This window comes from Echinops telfairi, unplaced genomic scaffold, assembly GCF_000313985.2.
Source record: "Echinops telfairi isolate 266 unplaced genomic scaffold, ASM31398v2 ScPeMD7_11;HRSCAF=52, whole genome shotgun sequence".
Taxonomy (NCBI): domain Eukaryota; kingdom Metazoa; phylum Chordata; class Mammalia; order Afrosoricida; family Tenrecidae; genus Echinops; species Echinops telfairi.
The window spans coordinates 636,666-653,511 of record NW_022103908.1 but is presented as its reverse complement, the minus strand read 5'-3'; the positions used below and the strand labels follow the sequence as shown (position 1 = coordinate 653,511).

Genomic DNA, 16,846 nt, shown 5'->3' with positions numbered 1-16,846 from the left:
AAATTGGGAAAACCTTGAACTAAATGAAAATGAAAATATAACTTTCCACAATGTATGGGCACAGCAAAAAAATTGTGCTCAGAGGATTTTATAGCACTGAACACATGCATTTAAAGGCAGACCTAAAATGAATAACCAAAGCTTCTATCTCAGGAAATGCAAAAAAGAACAACAAATTAAGCTGAAAACAAGCAGAAGAAATTAAATAATAAAAATTAGAGGAAGATACCAATGAAAATGGGTAATTTAGAGGGAAATAAAAGCTGGTTCTGTGGGGGTAAAAAAATCAATAAGATTGAGAAATACCTAGTCAGGATATCCAAGAAAAAAACAACAAGTGATTAAATATAAACGGGTAATTGTTGACCCCATGACCGTGGACAGGACAGGAAAAGACCAAGGCAACTCCATGGTCACAAAGTGTCTAACTCAGATGAGACGGTGCAGTTCTAGAAAGACACAACCGAATACAACTCACTCAAGGAAAATTAAGTCCCCTGAACAGTCTACAGCTACCAAAGACGTTGAATCAACAGTGAGCAACCTTCCAAAACCAAACACCAAGCATCTAGATGGTTTGACTGGCATCTTCTACCACACAATTGCAGAGGAATTAACATCAAGCGACTCAAAGTTTAAAAAACAACAGAAGGGGGGTCGCCCGCTAACTCATTCTACAAGGGCAGCATTCCCTTCAAACCAGACAAAGACAGGGCTAGGAAGAAACATCACATGCCAAGATACTGCATAAAAATCCTCAACAAAAGATTTATGTACAAAGAGAATTACACCTCACAAGCAAGTGAGGCTTATGCCGGGGATACAGGCCTGACTCAATATTTGGGGGGGAAAAACAACAAAAAAAGCAATTAATGTAATTCAACATATCAACAGGCTAAAGAAGAAAAAAAAATCACGGAGTCATATCAATAGATCCAGAAAAGCGCTTATGAAAATCCAACACTCATGATAAAAATTCTTGGCAAACTAGGAAGAGGAAAACTTCTTCACTTGATGAAGATTGCCTACAAAAACTGTACAATACATAGCTTAAGCAGTTAGTTGTACTATTCAAATGATACAATAAGTAATTCTTGTAAAATAACCCCAAAGCAGAAAAAAAAATTCTTGTAAAGTGATTTTATTTAGTAATAATAGCTATTTCCAATAAGCTAGACATAAGATTCCTAATGTTTTCCATTGAATTGAATGTCGCTTCCCTTTAGAATGTCCTTCTTTTCACTGAAGTAATTCCTAAACCACTGGATATGTTCGATTTTCTGTTTCACACTCAGATCTGGGTTTTTGGAAAGGCCACAGGTCACCAGCTCCATGAAATGGCGAATTGGTCCTTGTTTTGGAAAATCTTCCAGGTATTTATCCAGAAATATATGTTCATGAAATTCTGAGCCATCATCATCAAAACCTAGGAAACCAGACACAAACAAAGGACATTACAACTTTGAATACCGAGACCTTCCATGCTAAAATCAATATTGATGAGGCTGCAGTGGATTGCAGCTAAGGGCTTTCAATTTAGACCGAGACTTGGCCCTCAGTTTGAACAACTTGGTGACTTTGGGCAAACTGATAAACTTCTCTGAGCATCGATTTCCTCCGTAGTACAGTGAAGATAAAAATAGTGCAGTAGGATTCTTGTAGAGATTAGTTACACTGCACACAGTGTTCTTGTATATTATCTGACAAACTACAAGGTTAAGAAAGAGGAAACACATGGATAAAAGGGAGAACAGAGTTTCAGGGACTGGGACAATTAAAAAATAAATAAAACGATTTATATGACTAGACTCACATGGGAGGAGAAAGGACGTAGGTCTGAAAAGTAAGTATTCAAGGAAATAAAGACTAACGAATTCACTTATCTGGCAAAATACAATAAACCTACAGAGTCAAGAAGCTTAGAGAAATCTAAAGAGTGTATATTTTCAGTCCGTGCAATTCACTTTATATCATAAACCTGTGGTGCTTGTGCTTCTCTAACTACAAGCTACTAGTGATTTTAAAAGTCAAAAAATGTTAAAAGAAAGAACAGTGAGATTGAGACAATATAACAAATGATAAGTTAAAGTCCATAAGACACTGATAAGACAAACAACCCAACTGAACAATAAGTCAGAGGCTATGAAGAAGTAATCACAGGGGAAAAATACGAATGAAAAGATAATCCATTTGTTTGGCAATCATGGAAAGGCAAACAAAAACATATATATATTTCCCTCAGAACATTTGAAAGATTAATAATACCTAGAATTACTCCAAGGGAGGAGAAACAGGATTCTTAGTTGACTGGATGCTCAATGGACTATCTTTATTAGAATGGGTCCATATTTATTGCCATTTCAAGTTCACCTATCTTTTGACTTCTCTAGCAGCTGATCTTACTGCAATATTCAAGCGTCCACCAGGGCCTGGTAAGGAGCCGCTGGCGCTCGGTGCATCAGCAGGAAGATGATCAATCAGCCGCAATCCATTCATTCTATGGGAGACAGCACAACTACTAGACGGAGTACAGTATGAGTTACTCTCTAACTGACAAGAAGAAGTTTTCAAGGCATACTTCTAAGGAAAAAAATGCTGCAGGGCACTGAGTCCAATTTAGGTCAAAATAACGTAACAGATAAATACACATTTACCATTTAAAGTGGGCTGAAAGGGCACACATGCACGCAGTCTCTGGGTTGGGAAGGCAGGCCGTTCCTGCGTCTCTTAAGAATCCGTAGGTCAGTAGGTACAGAAACGGTTCTTACTTAGTCTTACTTTAGTGCACGAAAAGGCTCAAAGATTTAAAAGTCACCAGTGAAAGTGGCTGCGATGAAGAATTTTTTTTTTATTGTGCATTTAAAAAAAAATCAATTTATTGGGGCTCATACAATTCATCACAACACATAGATCAATTGTGTAAAGCACATCTATACATTTGTTGCCCTCATTATTCCCAAAATTCGCTTTCCTCTTGGGTTCCCGGAATCAGCTCATTTTCCTTTGTTCCCCTCCCCCTCCCTTCCTCCTCCCCTCTCCCCCAAAGAATTTGTTACAAGCATGGGTTGCCTTCAGTCTTTCCCCATGAGGGCGCGTTACTGTGATGTTGTTAAGGCATCAAAACAGCACCGCCCTGCTCAAGGACAGCGGCGCTCGGCCAGCAACCCAACCTCACCCGTGAGCTCCTGAAAGGGCTCACTGCACCACTTCTGAGTCTCCCACTGCGGGCTCCAACCTGTATCTGCCCCACTGCGGCTACTGAATGTTTAAGACAAATATGCAAAAACCAAACTCATTGACTCTTGATGACCCTAAAGATAAAGAGGCAGTGAAAAGGAAGCTGTATAAAACAGAGGTCAATTCACTGCGTCTGATTCTGCTCTCAATATGACTGAGTATAATCACACACTACTAAGTACAATGAGAAATGGTCTAACAACTGAGGAGTAAAAAAAAAAACAATGACTGTTTTTACAAGGAAATTATTTTAGCACTAAGGTAAAATGAGCCATTTTAGTTCCTTGTTTCCACTTGTATTTATTCTTAAATGATTACTCCTTCTACTGTCACGACATCAAGGTTCTTATCTAGTGGTCACAATATGATCTAAGATAACCTACAGATTCTGTGACTTTTCTGATAGCACATAGCTGATAATCTACTTTCCTTAATTATCTCTGTAATACACAGACTTCCCTACAATGGAACCCTGACACGTGCTGCTCCCACATAGCAGTACGGCCCTCTTAAGATCTTCCGGTAATTTTGAACTTTTCGAAGTATGCTTGTTACCTCCTATTACAGAACATACCGTATATACTCGAGAATAAGCCGATTTTTTTCCAGCACATTTTTATTGTTGAAAAAGCTCCCCAGTTTTTTGTAGTGAAGTTAGGTGCCTCGGCTTATATTCAAGTATAGACAGCATTTCCCACAGCAAAGGATCAAACTTCAGAAAACAGACGGCACTGAAGAACAAAACAACAGTGTGGTTAGCCTTCGTGACTCAGCTTGGGAGCCCACTGACGTCACTACATAAGAATTACTCTTGGAGAGCATTTCTAAAAGGGCCCTAATTCAGGGTCACATCTATGTTGCTGTTAGGTGCCGGTCAGTCATTTCCGACTCCTGGCGACCCCATGTACAACACAGTGAAGTTCCAGGTCCTGCGCCATCCCCACAATGGTGCCTGTGTTTGAGTTCACCAAGGAATCCACTGTGTCGATCCTCTTCGGTACCAAGGATGATGTCCTCCTCCAGGGACTGGTCTCTCCTGACAACATGCTCTAAATACATGAGGAGCCCTGGTGACACAGTGGTTATGCATTAGGCTGCTACCACAAAGTCAGCATTTCACACCCACCTCCCCCTCCGAGGGCAAAAGACGAGGCTTCCTCCTGTAAAGAGTTACAGTCTCATGAAACCACTGGGGCAGTTTTACCCTGTCTTACAGGGTCCTGAAGGTCAGAATGGACTCATGGCAGTAAGTTACATGCATAGCTAAGCTGTATTCAAGGAATTACTCTGTTCATTAGGTAATGTGTTTTGTTTTTTTAAAAAGGCGATTTTTCATTTTAAAATGAAAGCCGAAACAAAAATAAAAATGATTTTAATATAAATCCAACATAAGGCAAGTACTAAAAATATAAGTGGGAACAATTCCACCCAACAGCTTTATAAATAAATCTCCATGCTGGCAAAGCACAGAGAAGGGACTCAGAGTCTAAAATGAAATATTTAACATTTAAAAAGATACTAATTAGGAAAAGAATATATATGCCTGAAGTGGTAACTAATATACCTTAATAGTGTTGTACAGTAAAAATGCAGATTCCTGGTGTGGTAGTTAGGTTTATTGTGCCAACCTGGCCAATGGGAACATGTGGGATTAATCAGGTTGTAGTTTGACTGGAGGGCAGAGAGATAAATGGCTCGGCAAGGCCTGCCCCTCTCTCTTGCTCTCTGGTGACCAGGCCAATGTGCTGCTGCTCTAGCTGGGTCTCTGCCTCAACCTGTGAGCTACACCGCCCATGGGCCAAGCCAACCCATGGATTGTGTCACTAGGGCTTGAGGCTCCTTTGAGACCTGCTTCACCACTCTCTGGTGCACATCCCTTGAACTTGAAGCTGCTGGATCCTGTCAGCTTGCATAGCTTGAGTTCTGCAATATCCTGTCCAGGCCTGCTTCACCAAGATCCTGAGCTACTGACTGCTGCTGACCCACCCTGCTGTCTTTGGGCAGACTCTGCTTAGTTTTGCCGGAGCAAAGAATCTGCTGTCTGCTTCCTTAACCTTGGACCAAAGCCCTGCATGAGTTGAAGGACTTTCAGTATATTAACTGTTCCACTACAGTGAGAGTGAGTTGAACTGAGTCCTCTGTAATGCTGTGTGACTAATTAGCTGTTATATTCCTTCTTGCTGTAATATGCACACCTGGAAAGTAAACTACAAACACAGGACATGTTATTTTCATTATGTTATAAAATCAGCATTGGTAACCTCAGGAATAAAACCAAAATAAGATCAAAAACTCTTTTGTCTTTTTCCCAAAACCATCAAAGTAAAGCATTAAAAAAACAAAATAACTACCTGCATCTTCACAAAGGTAATTATTAGTAGAAAAAAGCATAGCATGTTGTGAACTTTAAATTGCCAACACTAGGAATATAAGGAAATTACCTAACCACTGGGGCTCTGGCTATGATGGCAGTTCCTCAAAATATCAAGCAGCTTGTGCGTGTGTCCTGAAGGGACTATTTCTACATATGTATTCCTACATGCTACAAATGTATCCAGGGATATAGCTGTGCATACAGGGGGAGAGTGAAAAAAAACTAGTCATAACCAAACACCCTGGAATGACTCACTAAGTTGGGGGCTCAGGACTGTAATTTCAGGTGTCATCAAGGTCCACTGGCATGTCATAATCTAGTGTTCTACATTCTACTTTGGTGAGCTGCCACCAGAGCAAGAGGAGTGCAGAAAATCAAAGACACAAGAAAACAACCAGCCCCATGCATAGAGCCCACACAAATGCCAGCCTCCACAGCTCTGAGATCTGAGGAACTAGATGTGGCCTGGCTACCACCGCTGAGCGCTCTGAAAGGGATCACAATAGGGGCTCCTGGGTGGAGTGTGTGCAGGGAGCATCTGGAACAAAGCTCCATCACCAAAAAGACCAGGCTTTACTAGTCTGACAGAGACTAGTGGAGGCTCTGAGACTACGGCCCTTCAACACCCTTCTAACCTGGAACTGCCTTCACCCTCATGACCCTCCACTTGCCATCATATAACAGGCAGGCCTATTATAGGCTCAGGTTCACACTTAGAGCAACCGCCACCCAAGGTCCAAAGGGCAGCACTGGCTTGGGAAGAAAGCTCAGAAGCAGGAAGGGATGGGAATGGCAGATGGAAACTCGGGAAGGGTGCTGTTCCACGGTGGGGATTGTAATCGATGGCACAAAACAAAATGCACACAGACGTGTTGAATGGAAAACCCACTTGCTCTATAAAAGCATATCTACCTGAACACGGCGCTCTTTAAAAAATTAATACCTATGTGATAGGTAGGCTTCTTGTGCCAACCTGGACAATAGGAACATGTGGGATAAAAAAGGTCGCAGTTGGATTGGAGGACAAAGAGATAAATGGCTCAGCAAGCCCCGGCCCTGTCTCTCTTGCTCTCTGGTGATCAGACCAGCATGCTGCTGCTTTAGCTAGTGCTCTGCCTCAAGTTGCGAGCTACACTGTGGGACAGTCAACATGTATGTGGATCATGTCACTAGAGCCTGAGGTTCCTTCGAGATCTGCTTTGCCATGCTGCTGGTTTTACATTGCTTGAGCTTGAGGATGTCAGATCCTGTCCTCTTGCATCGCTTGAGTTTGATATATCCCATCCAGGCCTGCTTCAGGAAGCTGTTGACTGTTGGTGACCCGCCCTGCTGTTTACTGCCTGGGGCCAGACTGCCTGCATTGCCGAGGGAACACTCTGCTGTCTGCTAGATTGACCTTGGACCCAGCAGCCTTGTGAGTTGAAGGACTTCCAATACATTAACTGTTCCATGGAAGTGAGCTGAACTAAGCCCTCTGTATTGCCGTGTGGACTAATTAGCTTTGTGCTGCATATGTCTATCCATAATATATATATAAAGTGTCCTGGTTTTGTTTCTCTAGAGGTCCCTATCTAACACACTATGGGATCAAATGACAGCTCCAATGACTGCATAGGAATCTTAGGGGAACAAGGGTTTATGTTAATGGGGGGGAGGCCACTCAGAAAAAATGGTGAGAAGGGCTACACAACTCTAAAAATGTAATCAATCACCGCCACTGACTTGGGTGTGCAGAAATAAATCAATCAGTGTAGGCTCTGCTGTATATGTTCTCAATCACACACACACATACACACACACCACACGTAAATTATAAAAACAATTGAATGAAAATGTTTAGCTGGCGACAGCATGGGTGTCATAAAAAATGCAAAACACAAGTCAGGAAGAGGTGGCATCTCCAGGAAATCCTCAAGAAGGTAAACAGTATCCTACTGCCTATTCAAAGCATCTAAATTACGCAGCTAAAGAATTCCCCAAACTCCCCAAATCTACCATTTTTTGCTCCAAGTGGTTTAATACAAGGACCTAGCACCTCATTAGTACAAGAGCTTTAGGAGTAAAATAGCACCAGGATAAGAGGAAATTTGTCAGGTTCTCTATTTCTGACTGAAGTGTAAGCCAATGCCGGCAATGGATCAGGTGATCCACCAGGTCATCTCTAACTCTGCTCAACCAGAAAACGGACATCAATTGCAATACTCAACCCTTTTACATCATGGAAATCCAGGATGCATTTGTTGGGTAATTTCATTTTCCTTAACACCTAGAATTAAATGAAATTCTAACATTCTTCTTAGAAAACTGTCAGGTTTCTTTTAAAATCTTACAGAGATTCACACACAGTTCTGAAATTAAAGTACATACTTAGCTTCTAAAGCTGAGGATATGCCAGGAACAACCTCAATCAAAGACCGTTATAAAGCCTGATGCTGCGACTTACCGGCTTCATTGTTAATTGGGAAGGTCCACAGCTTCCCCTCTTTTGTCCAGTGGATCACCTCTTCGAATCCATTCTGAAAGGGCTGTTGACTTACTGCAGCTAACTGCTTAGCCAATTCCATATCCCAAATCGAAGGTGATGTCTCTGTAAAATTAAACATTATCAATAAGCACCAGTCAACGTATCTCGCCTTAAAAATATAATATAGCCATGTCTGAGGTGAAAATACACTTTCAGACCTTGAGCAAACCAAAACCCATTGCGGTTGAGTTGACTGCACGCATAGCAACCCATTCTAGGGTTTCTTAGGGAAGAGAGCCTCAACCTTCTCCTTCAGAGCAGCTGGTTGGTTTGAACCACCAACCTTGAGGTGAGCAGCCTACTGCCAATCCCATAGTGCTACCAGGGCTCCTTTCAGATCAAAACCAATCCAACTGCCATCGAGTCAATTCTGACTCACACCAACCTATGGAGCAGGGCGGAACTCCTCCTTTAGGTTTCTGACATAAGTGCTTACAGCAGCAGAAAGTCTCATCTTTCTCCTTCTGAGAAACTACCAACTTTGAAGTTAACCGCCCAATGGGTAAGCTAGTACGTAACCGGGGATCCTTACAGACTTGGACAACCTTACTGCATTGTTGTGTTAGGTGCCATTGAGTTGGCTCCGACCCACAGTGACCTAATGCACAACAGAACAGTCACAATTGTCCCTATGCCTGAGCCCACTGTTGCAGTCCTGGGGTCAGTCCATCTTGTTGGGGGTCTTCCTTTCTTTCACAGCCCCCCACTTTACCAAGCATGACGTCCTTGTCTGTCAGTGTGTCGCACTGCGGTGGCCTGTGTGCGGCTGTGGTGCTGGACACTGTGTCACTGGTGTTTCCAATGCCAGCAGGGTCACCCAAAGTGAACAGGTTTCAGCGGAGCTTCCAGACTCAGACAAGGAAGGAGGACTGGGCTCCCCACTTTGGGGGAAGAAGCTGCTGAAACTCTTAAGCACAGCTTCAAAACACGCAAACATCGACAGTCTCTATTAAATATATATACAATGGGGCTTCCCTAAGTTGGTGGAAAAATTCGATGATTTTTCATTCCATTTTTTCCACCAACTTTTTGAAGTGTGACGTCACCTACTGAGGTCCCACCGAACAATGAAAATGACATGTAAAGACTATCATTACAACGACTGGCGAGACTTAACCACTGTTTTACTACAATGCTGGGCAGTCAGCCCCTCAAGTCTCACTGCCCCTCCGACTGGAGAGTAAAAAATAAATTTACATTTTCTCCACAAGGGTATTTTTCTAAGTGTGGGTATTTATATAACATGTGGCACCGATCTTTAAATTCTAGCCTGTTTTTCTTTGGAATCTGTCAAGGTTCGTCACTAACATACTAATACTTCTACTAAAGACCAAGGAGTCAACAGAATTATTGTAACCTAAGGACAACAATACTAAAAGGTACTGTGCACTTACTATGCGCTAAATGCTTCTTGGGGCACCAGATCATTGCACCCTCCCAGCCAGCACACCCAAGACAACAGCACACTGGCTCTGTGCCTCCTCCATGTGCTTAAGCTTCAATCGCGTATTTGCTTCTCAGATTTAAAACTTCTTTCAATGAATCGCATCACTCGCTGCTGGCAGGAATGTCGAATGGGACAAGTGCTTTGGAAAACAGGTCTGCGGCTTCTTATAAAGTTAACATACATCTAGCCGTTTCTACGAGGTTAGCATACAACCTCCCAGTTCCCAGTGGGGTATGTCCACAGGAGACGAGGAGCATGACAGATACACAGGCAGTCACAGCAGCACACTGTCCACCAACAGGCGGGTGCAAGATGCGGGACAAGTATATACAGATTGTCCCTGAATCATGGAGTAAATGAGGTAAGGCGGAGTTTTTAAAAAGAAGGCATTCTTTATTATTCCCATAGAGCCCTAGTGGCATAGTGGTTACATATCGGGCTATAAACGGTAAGGTCAGTAGTTCTAAACCACCAAAAGAAAGATGAGGTTTCAGATTTTAAGGATAATGCTAGTCACATAACATTTTAAAATGTAACAAAGGGTTATCACTAGCCTAAATACAAGATAAAAAACTGAGATATAAAAAATTATGTTGATGGCACGTATCTTATTTGAAAAACTATTCCAAAATATAGTAACAATGTGTTAACTAGTGTTCCTCTTCTTGGTTATCAGAACTGATGTCAATTTAATTAGTGTATTTTCATTTTTATTAACTATTCCTGGTCAAAATCTGCTTGGCCTGGCATTACAGTTTAATAATAAACATAACGTGTGATAATTAAAAAAGAAAGATGGGCCTTTCTACTCCTGCAGAGTTACAGTCTCGAAAACTCACAGGGGCAGTTCTACACTGCCCTACAGAGCTGCTGGGACAGCATCGACTCAATGGTGGTGATATCGTTGTTTTTTTTTAATTTTTTATTATTACCATATGAGTTAGTTAATTGTGCCAGCCTGGCCGATAATCACATGCGGGGCTAATTGAAAGGCGGAGGGATAAATGGGTGGTGAAGCCTCGCCTTTCTAGTTCTCGGGTCTCTTGTTTTGGGATGGTTGCACCGGGTGCAGCTGCCTTAGCAGTTCCATGCTTCAGCTTGCAAGATTGACTTCCTATAAGACATCCCCAAGGAGAAGCCACATGGACCTATCCCGATGCAGCCCTGGGTGCTGGAGCAGCCATGTGGAGACCCCTGCTAGTGCTGAGATGCTTGTTCGTTCACTGACTCAGCTTTCCTCCTGCAGTCGGCATCATTGCCTCTGTTTTGTGAGGTGGAGGACTTTATGGACTGGTGTTGGGTTAATGGGTTAATGTTGGACTTGTGGGCTTGGGCAGCATTGGGTTGGGATGTTTTTGTGATGCACATTTTCTTTACATAAAACTCTCTCTTATACATGAGTTGCTGTGGATTTGTTTCTCCAAAGTACCTAGACTAATACACCATATTATGAACATCCACAAGTGAAGATCTAATAGCACTAGCAAATTCCACATCGCAGCACTGTATGCAGTGCACATTATGAATGATAGCTCAAATGCACCTGAAGCAGGGGACACTTCCTATAACCATCCACTAGTCAGCAGTACTCCTCACCTGGCAGCTGCCCACACGGACACGTCTCACAGCACCACGCTCAGTAAAAGGAGTAAGACACGAGCAGCGACAGTCACATAAATTCAAGGAGACACAAGTGACTCACTTGCAACATGACAGAAAGCGGATCAGGGGCTGCCTGGGGACGAGGCAAAGGGGGGGTGGATTGTGGAAGGCACAAGAAACCTTTCCAAGATGACAGAAACAGTATCTGGATGGAGATGTGAGTTTCACAGGTGTATATGTTTGTCCAAACACATCAAATTGTATACTTTAAATGTGGGCAACTGATTGCATAATATAGTAAAAACAGTAAAATGAGTCATGTCGATTTTATCAACATTCCTTATTCAACCTTTACCCCTAAAATTTCATTTTCAGTTCATTATTTTTGTGATCTATTTTTTCCATGTGGCTTTGCTTTTAATAATAAACTAGAATCACATCATTTTCAGACTTCCTTTGTTCGTGTAATAAAGGCTGCATTCATAGCCCATTAGAGAGCTGTACACAATTAATTCACCTATTATTGAACCATTTGATCGTCTAAGTTTTCTCCTTTAACAAAATAATAATGAGAAATCCTTGTGGTTATACTTTTACGGATCCAAAAACCAAACCAAATTCACTGCCATTGAGTCGACTCCGACTCAATGACTTCACAGGGCAGAGTAGAACTGCCCCTGTGGGTTTCTGCGACAAACTCCTTATGGGGTAGAAAGCCTCATTTGTTTCCCCATAGGGCAGCTGGTGGTTTCAAACTGCTGACCTTGCGGTTTAGTATCTCAACACATAAGCCACTGAGATATTTATGGTTATTTCCTTCAGATAAATTTCTAGGAGGTATATCTCACTATGATTTGGTCTCCTGGCTGCCTCTCTACTGCTGTTACCAGGCCCACCTCCATAAACCCTGCTTACCTACTTTGTTTAGATTCTGTCTCTCTGAGCCTGACCACGTCTGCCCACACGGCCAGGGAGACACGAAGCATGTATGCGGGCCTAGTACATTTATACACGGAGCTGCTGTTACGATTAAGGAAGCAAGTGAAGACTGGCACCAATAATCCATCAGCTAACTCCCAGCACTAGGAATGAGGCTCACTTGTAAGCAGTGAGACCTTCCATGTTGTGCGCCTTCACTTATTCTAAGTTACTGATAAACAAAACTTAATGTCATACAAGTATATACCCATTTCTTTCAATCAGGCTTAAAGATAGAGAGTTTTAAGATTTGACTTGTTACCCAGAAAAAGCAGGAAGGATAAAAAATGAAGAAAAACGATATAATTAAGGTGGGGGTGGGGCGGCTTTGTTGTTGGGTGCCGTTCTCATTCAGTGGCCCTGCGCACAACAGAACACACCCCCACCCGGTCTGTGCCATCCTCACGGCTGCTCTTATACTTGCGCCCACTGCTGCGCCCACTGGGCCTGCCCCTCGTGCGGAGGGTCTTTCTCTTTTTCCCTGTCCAGCTACTTCACCAAGCATGCGCGATGCTCTTTCTTCCCCAGGGACTGGCTGGTCTCTCCTGAAAACACGTGCAGCTTGTGAGGCAAAGTCTCACCGTCCTCGCTTCCAAGGAGCTTTCTGATTGTACTTCGGCCAAGACAGATTTGTTTCTTCTTCTTTTTTAATTTTTTTTAAGAATCTTAGCAATTTTTAAAAATTAATCCTTTTATTGGTGGGCTCTTATAAATTTTGTAACAATCCATCATTCAGTAGTACTAAGCACACTTGTACATATGTTGCCATCAACATTTCCAAATTTCTTAGCATAGACAAGCGTGGGCTTACAGTGCTTCATCAGCTTGTTGAAACATTTCGATTGGTATTCTATCAATTCTGGAACTTTATCTTTGGCGAATGCCTCGAGTGCAGTTGGACTTCTTCCTTCGGCACTATTGGTTCTTGATCATAGGCTACTTCTTAAAACCGCTGAAGGTCAACGGATTCTTCTTGTTAAGTGACTGTGTGTGTTCCTCCCATCTCCTTTTGATGCTTCGTGCATCACTCAATAAGTCACCCACAGAATTTTCCAGTTCTGCAACTTGAGGCTTGAATTTTTTTTTCTTTAGTTCTTTGAGTTTAAGATAACTGAGTTCAAACTGAGCATTTTTTTCTTTTTGGTTTTCTACCTCTAGATCTTCGCACATTTTATTATAATATTTGACTCTGTCTTCTCGAGCTGCCTTTTGAAATTTCTTGTTCAGCCCTTTTACTTCACTAGACGTGGGTGGAATGTATTCCTTATGTGCTATTCTTCATAGCTCCCGAACAATCCCTAAGCTGTTTCCAGAAAGTTATGTTACAGAGCCCTTGGATGCTGCAGACAGTGTGTGACTCCCAACTGAAGGCTGGCAGCCCAAACACACCCAGAGGCACCTCGGAATGAAGGCCTCTTCCCAAAAGGATGCAGCCTTGAAACCTCTTTAGAGTGCAGTTCTGCTCTGTACACCGGGTTGCCATGAGTCCAAAGTGACTGGAAGGTAAATGCACTGGATTTAAGATACCTCTATAAACATGCCCTTTTCTACATACAGAGCCCTGGTGGTGTAGTGGTTAAAGTGCTCCACAGCTCAAACTTACCACCCGTCTCGTCGGCAGGACAAAGAAGTGGAAGTCTTCTTCCTCAAAGACGGAAACCTTTGAATATGGAAGTGCTACTCTATAAACTGCCTGCAGGTGGGAATCACAGTCTACTTATCCCTGGCATTGCAAAGGTAATGACTAGTTTTCCAACTCAAATTGGTAACTCATTTACATTTCTAAGTTCACATTCTAGTAGTACTTACTTCACAAGGTCTCATAGACTGCAACATGTCCAGGGGAGAACCTATTCAAGGTTCAAACTCAAAAACGCACTGCCATCAAGTCAATTCCGACTCGTGGCGCCCCTACAGGACAGGGAAGAACTGCCCTGGAGGGGTCCGAGAATGTAACTCTTTACGGGAGTAGAAAGCCTCATCTTTCTCCTGGGGAGCAGCTGGTGGTTTTGAACTGGTGATCTTGTGGTTAGAAGCCATCAATGCTTAACGACTACATTCATAAGCAAGATCCAGGTCAGTGACAGGTTAGAACATTAAAACACCCACTCACTATGCAATTGAATCATTTTTTTGAGAGGTGGGTTGTTTGTACACTTGAAAAATATCATTTTGTTTTTGTAACAAACCTGCTTCAAGTTCCTCGACGGCAGCTTTACTATCAAAAATATTCAGTCTCTTTCCCTTGGATAAGCTCTTCCTAAGACTAAAAGAAGAAAGAAAACAAATCTATTTTAGTGAACAATTTTATATATTATCAACTAAAAGTTACTGGAGAAAAAATTTCATGTGAAATATTCTACACAGAAACTCAAAATGCCAATGGTGGGAGAGGGAGGGGATAAAGGGGAGCTGATACCAAGGAATTCAGAGAAAGAAAAGGTTTTGAAACTGATAGGGGTCGCAATTGTACAACACTGCTGGATTTGACTGAACTATGGAATGGTATGATATCTGCAAGAGCTCCCAATGAAATTATTAAAATTAATCAATTAATTAATTAAATCAAAAAAGAAAAAAGAGAGTTGGCTCAAAATCTCCCATTTTTTACCAAGACAAAAATTCTGAAACATTTTAGATTGAAATCTACAAAAGAAAACACAGAGCCTACAATAAAGATTGGAAATCATAATAAAACAAAACGCCAATGACTGATCCCAGCCTAAATTGTCACATCTCTTAAACTGCTTGCTAAAGCAGAGCTTGTACATTCGAGTTTTTGCTTCAAAATACATCCAAGCACTTACAACAGCTTCATTTCCATAATACCTAATTGAAACGATTAGCGTAATTTGCCATAATTTTCATTTGATCCATTTCAGATTACGGTTTTAAACAACTCAGTTCTGTGGAAAGCTAGCAAGATGTGCTAAATTAGAAACTGTGGAAGTAAACATTTGTCTGAAGAACAGAAAACACTGCAAGGTTTAATTACAAATTATAATGATAAATGTTACTGAGATAGAATACTAATTTAAAAAGCAATCATTCTGTAATTAAAAATAATTATTAACCTTCTTCATTAAACTATTAATTGACTATTGAAATGCACACCAAGAGCTCCAAGGTAATTTTTCCCTTCTCTGTCATAACCAACTGGTTTACAAGTGGCCACAATTCTCATATTTGAGTAAATTCACTGGTAGATTACAAACCAGTTTGGCAGATTAAATGCCAGGTTATAAACTGGAAGGTTTGTTTTTAAAATAATTTTGAGGCCTTACTTTTTAGATCCAATTTTTTTTGTGTGTGTAGTAAATAATATGAACTGAAACGATATAAACACCATTATAAAAATAAAATCCAAACCTACACTAAACCCACGGCCATCAAGTCGATTCCGGTCCATTGGAGTGGCTGGAGAGGTTTGAACCACCAACCTTGCAGTTAGCAACCACGCACTCACCCACTGTCCTACCACGACTCCTTCAAATGAGCTACAGTGATCTCCAATGGTATAAGCTTTCCTCGAGCACACAGATTCCAAACTTAGTTGGCCCACAACCCCTTTTCAGAAGAAAAGAAAAATATATTCAATGTTACTCCTCCCCGCAATTAAAAACTTTTGCATTATATCCCATAATCCAGCATAAAATGTAGGCATCAGCTTTTAAAGTCCCCTGGACAGTTACACCCCCTCCAGCAGGCGGTATCGCCCACTTTGGGAAACGCGCTAGCAGGACCCGTGTCTCCTGACAGAACCACCCAGGCTCCAGAACCACCCACCAGGTCATGCGCACTTCCTCCAGCCCGGCCTTCAGAACATGAGTGTCAGGTCGGCAGGCTGATCACTGACGGCAGGGCTCACAGGGTGAACCGCCCTGCGGAGGGAGAATTCCCAGAGGAGAGTACTAAAGGGAAGGGACTGTCTGCTCCCATACTGATTTAGTCTTGGGACCCCTAGAGAGAGAGCAGTGTTTCCCCGAGCGGGTGACACCCCCTCTGGAAGTGCTGGAACGATGAGGGGGAGGGGACGGGGACAGACTGCTGTGAAAGCAGATCCCGAGACTTTATCCTGGATTACAGGCTGGAGTAAAATGTTTTCTATTGCCAGGGAGATACGAAGCAATTTTTTTCTTTTTTGTTTTGAATGAAGGGGGCCAGGCAGCTAACTAAGTTTGGGGAACCTATACTATGTAAGAGTCAGAACCGACTCAGTGGCAGTGGGTTTGCGCTTTTCAAAGAGGCTTTTAAGCGAGGTTTCGTCACCAGCAAGTTATGAGTGGGGACCAACCCACAGCATCCAGCAACCACAACGCAGCTAATCTGAAAGCAAACAAAGCCAGGTGGGCCTGGATACCTTCTCCTAAGCTCGGCACTCTGCTGACCGTCAGGATCAGTCTCCGGCTCTTCATCAAACTGAATCTGATGCTCTGGTCTTACGCGGGCTCTAGCTTTTCCAGATTTGGCAATTTTCATATCCGATATGATGTTACTGAAACTGAAATGAGAAAAGGTCAAACATATCAGGGCAAACAAGCTAACAGAATGCAAACTCACTGCCATTAATCGGACTGGATGCCCAGCGACGCTGGAAGGACAGGGGGCGTCAGACGGGGTCCCGGGCAGCTGACTCAGTGATCCCGCAGACAGGAAAGGGGCCTCTTTTAAGTCGGAAGGAAGC

The 16,846-nt window shown here is 42.3% G+C and overlaps 1 protein-coding gene across 1 annotated transcript in view; it reads right to left on the bottom strand.

The window, feature by feature from the left end:
• Positions 1 to 1,125: 1,125 nt before the first annotated feature.
• MRPS31 (mitochondrial ribosomal protein S31) overlaps positions 1,126 to 16,846 on the bottom strand; it is a 29,349-nt gene continuing 13,628 nt past the window's right edge. The window contains exons 2-5 of the mRNA XM_013006882.2: positions 16,523 to 16,663; positions 14,352 to 14,428; positions 8,055 to 8,198; positions 1,126 to 1,426 (exon numbers count right to left, since the gene is read on the bottom strand). Coding sequence (XP_012862336.1) covers positions 1,188 to 1,426; positions 8,055 to 8,198; positions 14,352 to 14,428; positions 16,523 to 16,663 — 601 coding nt within the window. The 3' untranslated portion in view covers positions 1,126 to 1,187. The remainder of the gene's footprint in view (positions 1,427 to 8,054; positions 8,199 to 14,351; positions 14,429 to 16,522; positions 16,664 to 16,846) is intronic.